General features: G+C 37.5%; 2 protein-coding genes across 2 annotated transcripts in view; one reads left to right on the top strand and one right to left on the bottom strand.

Annotated features, from left to right (window-relative positions):
* Positions 1-209: 209 nt before the first annotated feature.
* Positions 210-13,194, bottom strand: PPWD1 (peptidylprolyl isomerase domain and WD repeat containing 1). The gene is made up of 11 exons (XM_082783320.1): positions 13,065-13,194; positions 12,194-12,296; positions 11,418-11,518; positions 10,232-10,352; positions 7,110-7,557; positions 6,348-6,538; positions 5,692-5,881; positions 4,102-4,283; positions 1,597-1,678; positions 988-1,170; positions 210-571 (listed from the first exon to the last, which is right to left on the bottom strand). Exons 2-11 carry the CDS (start codon positions 12,247-12,249, stop codon positions 428-430), a joined length of 1,698 nt encoding a protein of 565 aa, XP_082639446.1. The 5' UTR covers positions 12,250-12,296; positions 13,065-13,194; the 3' UTR covers positions 210-427.
* The window catches only part of CENPK (centromere protein K), a 24,455-nt gene continuing 21,212 nt past the window's right edge, over positions 13,088-16,330 (top strand). Inside the window, exons 1-3 of the mRNA XM_082783321.1 lie at positions 13,088-13,352; positions 14,128-14,270; positions 16,167-16,253. Of these exons, the coding sequence (XP_082639447.1) occupies positions 13,220-13,352; positions 14,128-14,270; positions 16,167-16,253 (363 nt within the window). The 5' untranslated portion in view covers positions 13,088-13,219. The remainder of the gene's footprint in view (positions 13,353-14,127; positions 14,271-16,166; positions 16,254-16,330) is intronic.

Raw genomic sequence — 16,330 nt, 5'->3', positions numbered from 1 at the left:
CAATACATACATAGCCTAAGGGTTCTGACCTCTTCCTCTGTCAAAGATGGCACTAGCGTAAAAAGGTTTAGACATGGAAGATGCAAATAAATACCAGAAAGGTACAAACTATACCTTGATTATATTCTAAAAACACTATCATAAGCCATGGTAAAGACTTGCATCTTCAATCTTGCATAGAAGAGACAAGAAAAACAGGAGACTTTGTAAGAAACAAGCAAATGTTTTTACTTTAAAAGACAGAGTTACCAGAAATACACGCTTTGGGCACTTCAGGTACATGAACAATGGTAGAACTGGTGTTTGCTTTGTCCTGCCACTTCTTACATCCAGGAATTATCAAAAAGGTTTTTATTCATTCTAGGTCCTTTCTGTGTCCCACAGTGCTGAGGTTTTCCTTTTCAAGTTGGAACCCTCAAGTCTTAGCTTACTTCACTGTGATATTAATGATGCTGATATCCTCATAGGGTTTGTCGGTTTTGGGATTGACTTTTACATTTGAGATTCTTTGAACAACTTCCATTCCTTTAGTCACCCGTCCAAACACGCTGTGCTTGTTGTCAAGCCAAGGCTGAGGTACAGGAGGAGAAAGAAAAGACGTACATGTAGGTTAGGTACCAATCAAAGAAGAAAGTGACCTAGAATAAGTGAACATGGATATACTTTATATCTTAAGACTATTAAACTGAACACATACATTAATCTAAAATATTCTAGTAATAAACAATTGCAAAAAAGTCTTTTACTAAGAATTGGGTAAGGCCCTTACTCCCCAAGTCAAAAGGTCATGTGATCACAGCACCTTCTTATTTTTAGATAATTGTTTCAGTGAAGCCTACACATTGTACATCTTTGTGTGTAGCATTCACTTGCAAAATAACAAGAAAAAGTTATTTCAACAAAGCTTATTGTGTTCCTTTTTCTACCAGAGAAGTTACTGTGTTTTTACTACGCAGTTATACCAGGCAAACTTTTAATATTACTTACAGTTGGCACTACTGTAATGAAAAACTGGGATCCATTAGTATTTGGTCCTGCATTAGCCATGCTGAGTGTGTATGGTCTGTCATGTCGTAAAGTTGAATGAAATTCATCTTCAAATTCTCCTCCCCAAATACTTTCACCTCCCATGCCTGTACCTGTTGGGTCACCAGTCTGAATCATGAAACCCTGCACAGAAGTTAAATGTTACTACATCGTCCCATAGAACAAAAAAGCAAAAATGGCTTATGCTAACTGCAATGACTTAGGCTTCATTAATTCTAGTGCAATAGAAGTAAGACACTTTACAAGATATGCCACTCTGGGATGAAACTAAATCACAATTCAAACACAATTGCTGAACTTTCAATTTGCTGAATCTTTCAATTTTGAGATTTCTTCCATCCTGTCAGTTACAGGACACCTACTGAAAAGCTTCATGCAGTGATAAAGGTCGTCAGAACCTCAAGTGTTGTTGACACCTTTCAGAAAACTACGAAACCATTCCAGAAAGCCTTGTGCAAAAGGTAAATAAAAATCTTAACAGAGAGGGCTGACCACAAAGTTACATTCTGTAAACCTACAACAAAAAACAAAAAAACTTTTACAAGTTACCTTGATAATACGGTGAAATATGTGTCCATTGTAATAGCCATTTCTGCTGTGCACACAGAAGTTTTCCACGGTTTTAGGGCACCTAAAATCAGGTAACAGAAAATACAGGCTACAATACATATTTAACCGTATTGTGGCAAGGCCATAAAGATTTCAGGTGAGACTGAGATGCTGTTGTGCTGAGCACTGTTTCAGCATACTAGAAAGTGATCAAATAAGGATGAACCAGCCTTCCACTTTCTCAAACCCAGAGATGGAAACAAAACTTGAGAGGAGTATAGGGTTGCATGATTACACGAGAAGTCAGCAGCATGGTCAGGATCCAAATATTTCTCAAAGCCTAGGTCAAGACACTACTGACCAAATGTTCCTTCTCCAGCTTTTTGTTTACATATTCTCAATACATAAAACCAATTAAGGAATATAAGCTCCATATGCAGAAAGGTGTTACTACTGTTATCCCTATAATTCTCTTAAGCTACGTATGTAAGGTGTCCAGTGCTGTGTACAAAAAGTGAGATCTGAAACCACACTGTTTTAGTATTACAGAGCAACTTTGCAGTCAACACCAAGCCAGTTTTCCTCCTTTGGAACTACTGACAAACACTGTTCCAAACTAGGGTGAAAAGGTATTCAATATTGATGTAATAAAACCAAAACAAAGCCTTTCACCTTGTGATTTTTTTGTTGTTGTGTGTTCCCCTCATCTCCCCAAGAGTAGATGCTACCAGAGCTGCAGTTCTTTTTGCTAGTTCTTCCACTGGTTTTAGGAAATGGACTAGTAGCCACAGTAGATCTGCATATGCAGATTTACAGTAACACACATCTTCCCAGTAAACCAGACAACAGCCAGGTTAAGTCCATGGCTGCAGAGTTACTTTAGCTGTGACAAGAAACATCAGTTGGGCTTAAGTCATACTCTAAAGCATCTTGTTAAACAGCACCAATAACATAACTAATGGAACAGACAGGGTACTTTCCCAGCTCCTGCTAAGCAGTACAAAAGTAGCCATTCATATTAGTCTACAAGCACATGGTCAGAGATTTAAAGGGCGTACAAAGACACATCCTCAGTTCTGTACTTTAATTTTTGAATCACTTTTATCTTAAAGAGATTTTCATTTCAAAGCTCAGACAGAAGGAAATACTAGAAAAGGACAAACATAACCATAACCAAGACTGATAATACTCTTGTGTTCAATCTAAAAAAATAATGTCTACAAAACATTGCAATGAATTTAACAATATTGTGCATGCGAATACACTGAGATACTGTCATAAGAATTAGAAAAAAGTCGTAAGTAACGTAGCTTGGCCTGTCACTCACTAGTATATGCTGTACCATTACTGCAACATATATGCTACAAATAAGAATTACAGGAACTAAGTCTTGATGGAAGGAGAAATCAGTTAATACAGCAATGGAAGACTAACAGCCCTACAGGGTAGAATTAAGGTTGTGTTGCCTTAACTGACTTCATGACAAAACATGAAGCTGTTTCTGGAGAAACATGGACTACACCTAGATAGTCTATGTTTCAATTTATAGCAAACTTGGCATCATATATAAATCTACTGTTCCATAACAAAATCTTTGCATGTACTAATATCACAGAGTAATGCTGACACAAGACCTTCAATAATCATGCACAAAACACTTAATAAATGATATGCCTGGTTTGGGATATACACTGCACTAATGTTATATGCTAGTATGAATTTTAAGTTGCTCTTGAAGGGTCTGCAACACTGTAAAATGTAATACAATTGCCACATTTGGAAGTTGCAAACAGTACTATTTATCCTTTTTAAAAACTGGAGTGATGTTTCCCCTTTTCCAGTCACTGGGGACTTCACCTGACTGCCAGGACTTTTCAAATATGCTGGACAGAGGCATGGCAACTCCACCAGCCAGTTCCCTCAGGACCCTGGCATGCATGGCATTGGGCCCTATAGACTTGTACCCATTCAGTTTCACCATGTGGTCTTGAACCTGCTCTTTGCTTACAGTGGGAGGCATTTTGCTACCCCAGCCCCTGCCCTGAGGGCCAGGGAAATGAGATGTGGGAAGCCTGAATAGTGAAGGCTGAGGCAAAGAACTGGTACCCTCAGCCTTCTCCCTGCCTGTTGTTACCAGAAATCAAACAGCAGTGCCTTACAAAAATACGTAGCTTGCATAGCCACATCAAACCATCATGATCTAGCCACATCTGAGGTCTAGAGAACAAACAAAAGTTTAGGAATAGAGCTCCGTAACCAATAAATAAAAAAGAAAAAAAAAATCCCATTGATGCTTTGATCTACTTTTGCCATACCCGGTTAGTGTTTGTCAAGAGCCACACTGTGGTAGCTTGAGGTATTACAAAACTGTCAGGAAATGAGAAAAATAAAAAATGAGGAGGAAAAGAACCATTCCTAGCTTGGAAGTTAAGTCTTGGGTACTGCCACCAAAAAAACACAGAAGGAAGGCAAAATACAGTAACAGAAAAACTGCCAAATACATACTCAACAGGAAAAAGCTTGATATGAATATCTCCCATGCTTGTGTGGATAATGGCACTATCAGAAACTCTTTTGGGACCTTCTGCTTGGGTAGCAGCCATGACCTCTTCTTTAGAAGGTTTCTCATTAAAGACATCTCTGTCCGAATCTGCGCTCTTTGTGTCTTCTGGTTCACGTTTAGTAAACTGAAAAACAAAAGAACTGAAGGTTAGAGTTTGCATTTCTCTTTTGTTTTTCCTTATCTTACCCTGCACCCGAGACATCAATGTGAAGATTTAACTTTCTAGACAGCCAACTAGATTTGAAATGTTTTCATTTCAGAATTTAGAGACTGCATTTCGCCGTTGTTCATTATCAGCATTTCCAGTCACAAATTCCAGTACAGATACATGTAAGACCAAATAACATTTTATAATTTATCTTCTAAACTTGCCCTCTCCCAAAGAAAGCTCACAGTAGTAGTTCAGCACCATTTCTTTAGAAAGGAATGGAGAATTGGTGTGTTCTGCTATATTCAGACAAAACTTGTTGTTTCATCATAAAATTGCTGGTTTCATTACAAAGTCAAACTAAATTCTCTTATCCCAATGCAACGTTATATCCCAATGCAACGTTAATGCAACGCTATAAGAAAAACCGCAAATTCAACTTAAAATAGGAGAAACCTCAGAACTGAAAATTTTATAGCACTTCTTAAAGAAGCAAGACTTACAATAAATATCAGAATACACAAGTATCCACAGAACTATGTATAATTATGTATCAGATGACAATCAATAATTTTCTGCATGCATTCACTTGCCATGCACTCATGCTTTCTGTAGAAAGAGTGATGTTTCCATATGGATTATAAGTATTTTTCCTTTCTTGTTAAACTGTTTAGAGTAGTATATTCCATCATATACTTTATACTAACCACACAAAGGTTTAGAAAATATTCTATTTTACTCCAACTGAAAACACGGTCAAATTCAAGCACAACTAACAACAGACAGGGACCTCTAACAGAGCTGACCTCTAACCTTTGCTCTGATCACATCCCGGACCAAGTACTATATACTTACTCCAGATCTGCTTGACTTTTTCATTGCATCTGAACTAAAATCTAAATTCTTAATCTTTTTTACTTACCCATAAAGGACTAAGTGCTACTGAGTCCTGACACTACTCAGAATTTAATAATTTTTGTTAAATAATTTATACCTAGCTAATCATTGTTCCTTTATCACTATAATGCCTCATTAGTTTTTTATAAATGTTCTTGTTTAAGTTTCTTAAACTAGACCATAAGTCTGCACCCCTTCTCAGAGAACTGTAACTGAGACAGCTAAAAGGATCCAAGTTTCTTTAACTACTTGAGCAATAGTGAAAACAAAATTAGAGGCTACAAAGCTATTTTTAGACAATTTTTAGCTAGCTTAAACTAAAAATTCTAGAATGTACTTGTAATTTTAAAAGGACACCTCTAGAAAAGTTGTGTTTGCAAGTATTAAAGACAACCAGCATGGGAAATGCACACATAGAAAATTAAAAAATAATATAGAGAAAACATCAATAGAAGAATACAGTTACTTAAATAAACACCACACACACCATGTAAAACCTGTTTTTCTTAAATGCTGTGCAGATTACTGTTGGATCTGCCTGGATATTCTGCAGAACAGGATTTTCAGATGCCTTCATCTCTATAGTGATTGCAGCACGATGTTTCTTTGCTACTCCTTGGAACAAAGCTAGTTGCATCACCCTGATGTTCTCTTGTTTTCCCAAGATACGAATACACCTGAAGTACAAGAAGAAGAAAGTGTAACAACTGTTAGCTGTTCACAGTCAGACAGTATCTCTTTTCTGACTGCAACAAATGTAAAGCAACCAAAAGCCCCTCAAAACAATCTTTTACTAATTGTAATTATAATGCTTCTCTACTCAAACTTGCTACGTAATTTTCTAGTCAGACTCCCTACCCCATAAAAAAACAAACTGCATGATCCACATTTACTTTGCTATATCCAGTCAGCCACAGATCTCTCAACTTTAATATGAATATGCTTGCCATATTTTCTCATTTTACTAAGCTTTGAACTGAAATGACCCAGTAATAACCATGGGAATATTTTTAAGCAACAGTCTAAATTAAAGTTCTCAAAAAACAACAAAAACCTTAGTAACATCCAGTTACATCGAGTTTTAAATATAAGCGACTAAGTATGGACTCTGAAATAAACTTATCTATCTCCACTGAAACTTACCTGTTAGTCTCCACATTTATGACCTTAATGCCCAACATTGTTCCATAGAGAACGAAGTGTCCAGTTTCATCAAATATTATATTAATTAATCTTACTGCATCCACTTTCTCCAGCTCACGCTCAACTGCCATGCGTCGGCCAAACTCCATGTCTGGTAGTTGCTGCCTCATCTGCTGAAGTTCAGTAAACATCTAAAGAAAAAAAATAATAATCACATTAATACACTTCAAAATTCTGACCTAGTTCAACACTAATTCACATGCATAGAAAGTACAGAATCCAAGCAAGACTTAACAGCTCAAACTACTCGAAGAGTTAAAATAAAAACAAATAATACTATTTTAACGACCTTATAGCCATGCTGTTGTATTAGGCTCAAGCAAAGAAGAAGAAGTATGTAGCTGTCTAGCAGAGCTTTGGAAAGACTATAAATTCGTTTCATTATTACAATTATTACTTGAAATGGTAATTACTAATTACTATTTCTAATTACTTTCTAATAAAAGGAAATCTAGCAGTATGAAAACATAAATGAAAATTAACAGCTCAGTATCACTTGATAGCTAACATAAATCAGTGAGAATTAATTTCAGGGCAAAGCAATGAAAGAGGCAAGGAAGAGAACAGGGAAAACCATTTCTGCAAGAAAAACGTAACAACGGAGTTCAGCTTTAAAAGCAGGTGATAATGTAGGTAAAAGTGCCGATTAGTGAAGTCAAACAGAGAAAAAGTCTCAAAGAAGAGAAGCAAGATACAACTCACACTCAGAGATTCATCAAAGACTCTCATGAGCTTCCCCGTCAAAAATCGGAAAATTCTAACTTTTCTGTCAGACCCAAGAGTGGCCATTTTCTTGCCATCAGGTGAAAAACTTATACTGGATGGGTATGCCTTGCATTTAGCAAATTCATATAGATCAGTATCTGTTTTGTACTCCCAGTTCACATTCTTGGGAAATTTGTATTCATGAGGAGTACCAGTCCAGTACTCAATCATTCCAGATTTGTCAGCAGACACTACTACTTTGAAGACAGGGTTCAACCGTATCTGAGTAAGAGAGGATGTATGGAGTTTATCAAAAACATGAAGTGGCTGGTTATTTCCTCGTCCATCATATATGAATATTTTTCCTGTGCTCTTCTCAGATGTTGCAACAGAAGATATGGCATCTCCAGGGCAATATACCCATTCACATTGGCCAGGGGAGTAGCTGCAACAAAGAATGGAAGGAAAACAAAAAACAACAACAACAAAAAAGAAATAAGAACGGATGGTTTTACTCATGTAAGAATCAAGATAAGCTATAAATTTGAAATCAAATATCTGGAGCAAGTTTTGAGCTTTATTTACTCATCTTGCTAATATCTATCTTGCTAAAATCTAGCAGTGTTATCACCAAGCTTTCCCAAGCAACATGAATCAGTGGATGGTTCAGCCCATTTCTGTTGCTTCCATATTGTTTCATAAAGAGGCTGTGACAGAAACCAGCACAGGTTGGGTAGGTGGGTATAAAAGAAGAAAAAGGATAGAAATCCAAATAAATAGCAGAGTAGTATTGAAGATTGCTACTCAGTTTCTATGAGTCTAGTATTTCTCTCCCAGCTCTAAGTGATTAATGCTTCAGTGCAAATGAAGACAACTGCACCTGTGCCATATACCTACTGAAAAGTATAACTGAAAAAAAATGTAATTTAATTATCCAGATGTAAACAAAATTAAGATAATCACGGTATATTCAGTAGCTGTTCTGAATATATTTAAGAAGAAACACACTGGCTACTAACGAATGTAATCTAGAAATAAAAGAAACCAGAGATATGGTCAATAAACCAATAATCTAAGGGTTTTTCGTTTCATTATAAAAACATATATATATATTTTTAATGTCTGTAAGCAAAGATTCCAAGAACTGTAACTCTAGAACTAAATGACAGGCAACGAAGGAATGATACTGACATCTCCTCTGACATCAAAACAAGGAGTTGGACTTGATGATCCTTATGGGTCCCTTCCAACTCAGGATATTCTATGATTCTATGATACAGTCTCCACAGGAAACTCTTATTTAGAATCCTATCAGACTAACAGATATTGAAGGCGTGATGAAGAACAGACACTTTATAATTTGGATTTTCACTGTGAAGGATACAATTGGGGAAAAAAAAGCAGTGGTGGGGGGTAATAAATACAATGTCTCATTGTTCTGTGCAATGTTATACACGCTTCCTGCAGAAATACCTGTTTTTCTCCAGATCATTTACGGAAGCATAAAGCATGGGAATCTGCAGACAGCTACACCGTACAGATTAGTTAAATCTGAAAGGATCTCAAGAATTTCAGACAAAGCTAATCAACTGTGAAACATACTGGCATGTATCTATCAGAGCAGACAGCACAAGATAATACAAGGTGAAAAGACCACACAGCATTTATGAATTCTACATTAACCACTGTAAGACTGAGCAAACAGCCACTAAAAAATTTTCATTTAGGTAAACAGAAACCAGATGCTCAATAAGCATTAATGCAGGAGATAAAACAATGAATCTTAAATCTAAAAAGCTATTCTCAGTAACGCTTGTATTACAGTTGTATACTTTTCTTCATTAAAAAGTTCACTTCAGGTCAAACCCAATTATTTCTGAAAAGATATACAGGCAGGGGGAGTTTGATTACTGCTGCTGAGGAAAAACTATTAGAGATATGTCAGAGATATACTATAGAAAAACATTTGAAGTATAAATCAGGATATCCTTGATACAAAATAGGTTTAAAATCTACCTTAATTTCCTTGAATTCTCAAGCAACAAGAAAAAAGCCACTATCATAACAAATATAAAAGTATTTTTAATATGAAATTAATTTTATTTCATGGTATAGTTTTACCAGTTTTTTAGTGACATACAGGGCTGCTAAGTACAAAACACCAGTAGAAACAAATGACTACAGCTAACTTGAATTTTTCCACAGCAGACAGACAAGACTGAATCAATTCCGATACGCTACGTAGGTTATTCGGACAATGTTATTCATAACATAACCAGAAAAGTACTAACGTAAGCATTTACATGGGCATTCTGAAAAATACCAAAATATCGTGTAGTTATAATAACCTTCAAAGCAATGGAAATCTTAGCACTTATTTCAATTAAAAGAACTATGTCAATACCAAATATTTTTGAGTTTATACCTTGACTCAATGTCACAATTAACCAGCAAACAATAGACTTCATGAAATAGATGTTTTCAAAATTCAAGAGACTTTTGGAAACATCAGTATTTCTACCATTCTTATTATAGCATCCACTGATCCTCCCACCTTCCAAATGCATTCCTGCAATGCTGTGTGCCTCGCTTTCCTCTGCTACTGATAATTCCAATAACATACCCCCAAATTCTTTATCTACATACTATGTAACTACAGCAATTCTACAATAGCAAGACTAAGGAAAACTATTCTTTTTAACAGAAGAAGAAATTGCTAACCCTAAGACAGCAAGTGATGACAAATAACACAGGCCCAATTTCTTCTCTACGTGAACTGTTAGTTAGCTGTCATTTTTAAATTCAGTGCCAAACAACAGGAAGAAAATAAAGATGTCTAGCTAAACACTTCAGAAGACACCACGTCCTTCTGCTTAACATTAGATGCTGAGGACAGGTGCAGCCCTACTTCACTCATCTGAAGGGTACATATAGTCATACATTTTTCTACACTCAGGCAAGCAGTCTCCACTGGATACATCATTTTGGATAACTCAACTTCTTCAAATTCATTTGACTGGCAAAAAAAAAAATCAGGTAGAATGAATTATTTACTTAGCTCTTATGTAAAATGACTCCCATTTGTAATGCTACACATTTTCAAGAACCAAGCAACTTACCCAAGTTTCAGCATGTTGATCATATCAAAGTTGACTACATCGAACACCTTCATGGCTTTGTCATCTCCAACTGAACAAAATAACGCCCCCTCTGAACTAACAGCAATACTCTCAATAACACCTGTTAAAACAAGGTAACATACTCTTAAGACACAGGAAAGGGACATTCTTCGTTTCAGTTCTCCACAGAAAAACAAAAACCATACAGACATCTAAAACTGTTTCAGCTGTTTCTCCATCTTTTTTGAACTAAAAAGTTGTGTTAAGGGTTTTTGTTTTTCTTTTTCTTTACTACCACACGTTTTGTGTCCTATCACTGTTTGCAGTCAGGTAAGTGATGACAAACTAGTTACCATCTACCTAAGCAGAAGATTATGATTACAATTATTTTAATATAAAATATTCTTTTTTTAAAAAAAGAAGATTATTACACGACAAAAAATGAGCTCTTAGACTTGCATCTCTCAAGACACAAAAAGCAGCAGAATGCTAACTCTTACAGTCCTGCTATTAACATGCATAATAATCAAAATTACTCTGCAATTGAGACTTCAACAAGTTTTTCACAGTACTTATTTACACTTGGTAGGCTTCATTCTCGTGTTTTGTTTCTGTACATAATGAGAAGCTAATAGCTAAGATCAAGAACTTACCGTAACATTTTTTTAAATTCTAAACAGAAACAGTACTTTTACTATTTCCTATTATTTTTCTTATTGTGACAGTCTGTATATCAGACTGTTTTTTCCATCAGGCAGATTATCATTTGTAATAGCAATGAGTACCTTAATGCTTAGCATAGTACAGATGGCAGATAATGAAGGTACCACAGCTTAAAGTAACATTTTTTTTAAACATCTCTGGATTTTATGCACCCTGCTTGTCTTTTTTAAATAGATACTTTCTCTCTGTCCTAGACATTCTGCCTACAGGCAGAGCACAAGGCATTGCAAAGGATGTAGGAGATCTCTGCAGGAGTCATCTCACCTGTTTTATTCACACCCTATTCATCCTGCAGTTTGGGGGCTGAATGTACAGGACAGGGGAATGAAGGACAAGACGTAGATATCATTTAATCCCTGACTGCAGTAAACGGGTCCCAGAACCCCTCTCCTTTTTGTTTACACTTCCTCCTCAAACTCGGGCAGCAGGGGTGAGTTCTATAAACAAAAAAGCAAATTCTTACCTAAATGGCTACGGAAGTGTTTAACAAACTCAATCCCTTCTTCTATTTTTTTCCAGAATTTTACATGTCCATCATGACTGGCTGTTATGATAAAATCTGTCCTACAATTACAAAAGAAGAAAAGCAGAAATACAGAATTAGAGAAATACACATACTTCACTCCACTTTTGGACAATAATTTGCATTATGACACTAGAAGTAAGGTAGTACAGAAAATGAACTTCAAACAAATCAATGTAACACTCTGTCTGAACGGGTACTATCAATCCTGAAAGAGAAATAATTATTTTAATGTGCTCTACATTCATCTATGAAAGGTCAACAGCCTGAATTTAAGAAATATGTAATACTATCATTTTTTACTATGTAAGTTTTACTTCTCATTTAGGTCTGGTTTTACAGCAGATACTATTTGCTATTATTAAAAAAAAAAAACACATATATATACACATATTTGTAAATAGATACACAAGAAAACGATCTCAACCCAAGCAATTCTGCTGAATCATATTTCAGATGCATTCAGTATTTCCTACTATTGTATATACTGCCCTTTGCAATACAGATTTTAAGAACCCTTTTTCATCTATTTAAACAATTTTTATCTTGCTTATAAGTCCTCTCCTTTATACTCAGTTTTCAAAAAAACTAGAAATGCCACATCTGCACATAACTTTCCTTTATTAAATTTCTGCATTGAAAACTTCTTAGTATATACAAGAACGTATCTCTGATGACAACATATAATGGGAAAAAAAACAACACCACAGACTTACTTGGTACATGCCACATGTGTAATGACATCTCTGTGCATGTAACTGCGTTCATACATCGAAGCACATGGTAGATTTTCAAGATAGACATGTTCAAATTCAAGGACTAAACAAAATAAAAGGAAAATCAGGAAGTGTATTTTATGAATGTTTTTATGAAAAACTTTCATTAAGCTTCTGTTCACCATCATTACCTTTGAATACCTCTCACTCCCAATTTTAATAAAGAGAACATTAGGACTTTGTGCAAACATAAAAGGGATTTCTACTCTGGCTTTGTGCTCAGAATTCTTGATGGATTAAAGCCACTCAAAGCCTTCTTTTACCTTTACAGGTGCTCCCCTTTAAGGTTACTTTAAAGGGGAGCACCTTTAAGGTTACCTTAAAGCCAGTTACCGTGGCTTTCTGAATACGTAGAAAGAATTTCAACACAATTTTTAAAGGCCTGCCAGGACACAGAAGATCAACCACAGCTCATTTTTTTTTCCCAAAAGGACAATGGCCTTGTCCTACAAGCAGGGTTCTGTAAGTACATCAGTGATAAATGGAAGGCTAGCGAACATGTGGGCCCTCATGAAGGCAGTGGGAGACCTGTTTAGCTGGGACACGGAGAAGGATGAGGCACTCAGTGACTTGTCCCCAAGCACCACATCCAACCTCTCCTTGCGCACCCCAAGGGACGGTGACTCCACAACCTCCCTGGGCAACCCATCCCAGTGCCTGGCTGCTCTTTCTGAGCAGAAATGTCTCCTCATTTCCACCCTGAACCTCCCCAGCCATTCCCTCTGCTCCCACCGCTGGCCACCTGCGAGCAGAGGCCGACCCCAGCTCCCCACACCCTCCTCCCAGCCCCATCCCTGCAGCTGCCCGTCACCTCTCCTCTTCTTCGCCTGCGCCGCCTCCCCCGGCAGCGGCCCGACCCAGCGCTCCCCATCTTCCTCCCCCTCCTCCTCTTCCTCCTGCTCCTGCTCCCCGCCCTCCGCCGCCGCCTCGCTGGGCTTCCTCTTGCGCTCCGTCTCGGCGGCCGCCATGCCGGGCTGCGTCACCGCCCCGCGCCGCCCGCCCGGCCGCCTCCCTTCCCCTCAGCTCCCGCCCAATCAGCGCCGAGCGCGGGCACAGGCGGGAGCCGGGCCGGGGCAGCGGAGGGAGCCGCGGCGCCATGGTAGTGGCCGGGGGGTGGGGGTAGAAGAAGGGGGGCTTCGCCCCTCGGCCGTGGGGGTGAGGGGGGTGTGGGGGGCTTCCAGAGCCTAAATGGGGCTCACAGGAAAGGTAGAGGCTTCTCGGTGGGGTTCGTTGCGTTAGGGTTGGAGGGGGGGGGTGTTTATGGCGCAGGGGGGCGGTTTGGATTGGGGGTAAGGAAGAAGTTGGAAGCTCTTCCCTCAGGGGGTGGGGAGGCGCAGACACAGGCTGCACGGAGAAGCTGTGGGTGCCCCATCCCTGGAGGTGCTCAAGGCCAGGCTGGATGGGGCTTTGGGCAACCTGGTCTGGTGGGAGGTGTCCCTGCCCATGGCAGGGGGTTGGAGCTGGGAGATCTTTGAGGTCCCTTCCAACACAAACCAGTCTGTGATTTCTATAACTCACTTGCCTTCAACGGAGATCTCCTTAGCTGTGTGGTCTTTATGGGTCGTGACAAATTAAATGTGTCATTTGCATCTTTTTTGTGTTCATATTCCTTACCTGTATGTGAAAGACAATAGCAGAAATTGTGAAATCTTGAAGTAAAAGCATTTTTCCCTTTGAGGGGGGGGGAGAGAGGGGAGATTTATATTTAATAAAATAAAAAAAATATTAAATAATTAAAAATTGTTTATTTTCCTTCACCAACTAAACATTTGTTAAGAAGGTCTTAAATCTTTAAGGAAGAAATTGGTGTATTTACCAAGTTAAAAAAAAAAAAAAAAAAGTTTACCTAGTTGTGTACTGCCTGTTTTACCTAGTTGTGTGTTGCCTGCATACGAGGCAAGAAGGAATAACAACATGCCAATGCTTGAATAACAAGAAAGAATATAACATGGCAGGAATAACAATGCAAAGACACAGCACAGCTGATGAAACAGCAGGAGAACCCCCCATTTTTGAGGTATGAAGTACAAACAGAAACCTTATCTTACCATACAGAAAAAGGGGAAACTGGATGATACAAGGAAAGATGTATGCAAAAAAGAATGACACTGATGAATGTAATTTAGAGTTAAAATTAATAGCAGGGTATTAAGGACCACAGATGAATTTAGTTGCTGGTACAGAGAGAGACCTATAGTATCTCCTCAAAACATACACATTTTGTAACTGTAAAAGCAGGTGGGAAAGTTTTGAAGGTCAACAATGTTAAAATCTTTGTAATCATTTAAACTTTTTTTGCTACGTATGTAGAGATAGTTATTTCATATCATATTTTCACATTGATGAATTGTATTACTGAGTAGAGGTCCAGGGTGAAATGGGGATCGGACTTTTGGGGGATGAAACGTCAACACCCTTTAAAGTTTCCCAAGGTTATTTTTTGTTTGTTTTGTTTTTCTTCAACTTCAAGCCCTCTCATCTCTGCTGCTTTGGCTTTTTGCCGTAAATAAGATCTATTAAAGCTTTATTTCTGTTTGTCTCCTTGCCAATTTCTGGTCTAAGAGAAAAAAAAAAGTCACATCTCAAGACTGCTTAACTTCTTTATTAGCTTTCTGTGGGGGGACTTTGCTGGAGGCATTTCAGAAGTCTTAATAAATTATGTGAGCTAGTTCTCTTTCATGTTATGGAGACATTCCAAGACTGTTAAGAAGATAATGATTTTCCTTTGCAACAACTGTACTCGTTAGACCTTATCAGATCACAGTGATCCAGATTTCTTAGTGTTCTGTTTTTAATTATTGATGCAACAAATTTGCCAGGAAGGCTTAGTAGAGGTATTGCTACTTTTCAGTTCTGTAGAATACTGTCAGTGTTCAGGGAGAGATTATGATTATTTAATTTTTTTCTTATTCACTCTGCTATGGCATTCTTGAACTTTGGAAATGCTATTTGAGTATTTCACTCTTTCAAAATTATTTTTTTCAGCATATTTTTCTGTGATCCCTCACTTTTATTCTGAAGAAGAACAAAAGGTTGAATTTTTGCATCATTAAGATGATGGAGACACTTATTTCTTCTTTGTGTGTTTATTAATGCTTCTTTTTAATCTTTACCTATTTGGTGGCCTTAGTGATCCACTTAAATACTTTTAAAAATGTCCTGCCTCTTAAAAAAAAAATCCCTTTGAGTGCCAATTTGGCCTTTCTGTTTTTTTCTCTTACTTGCTATTGTCACTTAATGTCTCTCGCTCTAGACTTAATTGGGATCACATTTTTAAATATGTATGTGTTTCTATTTAACCCAACCATCTCTCAAACTTTATAACTTAACCCTTGATGCTTGTCTGCTGGCCATCCATGCTCTCTTTATTTAGTTGCCTGCATATCTTTCAGGTTCTTTTGTTGTTTGTTTTTTTCTAGCAACCCCCAGGACACTTGAATTCCAAATCTTTTTGTTTAACATCTGAAAAGTGTCCTAAGGAGAAATGGATTAGGACACTTACTGTAAGACAGAGCAGAAGTAACTATCCTTAAGAGCTTTGTGGACGTATGAAGAAAATTATGGCTTTGAAGATACGCACTTATTCTCCCATTGTATCTTTATTTAAGTTGTCAGGAAAAACAAAAAGAGCAAGAACATGCAGATGATCCAAAGCAGTTTTCAAAATTCAGGTCTTTGTGATTCAATTAAAATGTTTTTAGTGTCCTATTTCAAAACTTTGCTGCAATATTAAAGCTAATTGATGTTACTAAATGATTAGGTCCTGTCTAGAAATACTGGGGAGTTAACTAAAAACTTCTGTACTCAAAGGGATTGCTCTGGTTCATGTTTGACCTAACATAGGTATGATTCAGTCATGTGTTAGTAACGATTGTTGATCTGCATAGTAACCACTAGATTTGCTTGTTAATAGACTGAAGAATCAACTGCATCAAGTGCTGTAGATGCCAGGGAGGAACTCTTGAATGAATGTGAGAGTATCTGGAGTCAGATGGAAGAGGTATGTAAATCATGAATATTGGATCATATTTGTTGTTAACTGTACTGAGCATTTTTGTTATTTCCTCTTCCTTCATT

Source organism: Aythya marila, assembly GCF_965140915.1.
Source record: "Aythya marila genome assembly, chromosome: Z".
Classification (NCBI taxonomy): Eukaryota; Metazoa; Chordata; class Aves; order Anseriformes; family Anatidae; genus Aythya; species Aythya marila.
The sequence above is the reverse complement of the archived record's forward strand: the minus strand, read 5'-3'. Positions and strand labels throughout refer to the sequence as shown.

What these genes read in the sequence shown, in the direction of transcription:
- PPWD1 (XM_082783320.1), bottom strand. Translation starts at nt 12,249, where the DNA reads ATGTATGAACGCAGTTACATGCACAGAGATGTCATTACACATGTGGCA. An exon ending in ACACTTCCGTAGCCATTTAG is followed by an intron (nt 10,353 to 11,417) that starts GTAAGAATTTGC and finishes TTGTTTTAACAG; the next exon opens with GTGTTATTGAGAGTATTGCT. An exon ending in ATAAATGTGGAGACTAACAG is followed by an intron (nt 5,882 to 6,347) that starts GTAAGTTTCAGT and finishes CTTGTACTTCAG; the next exon opens with GTGTATTCGTATCTTGGGAA.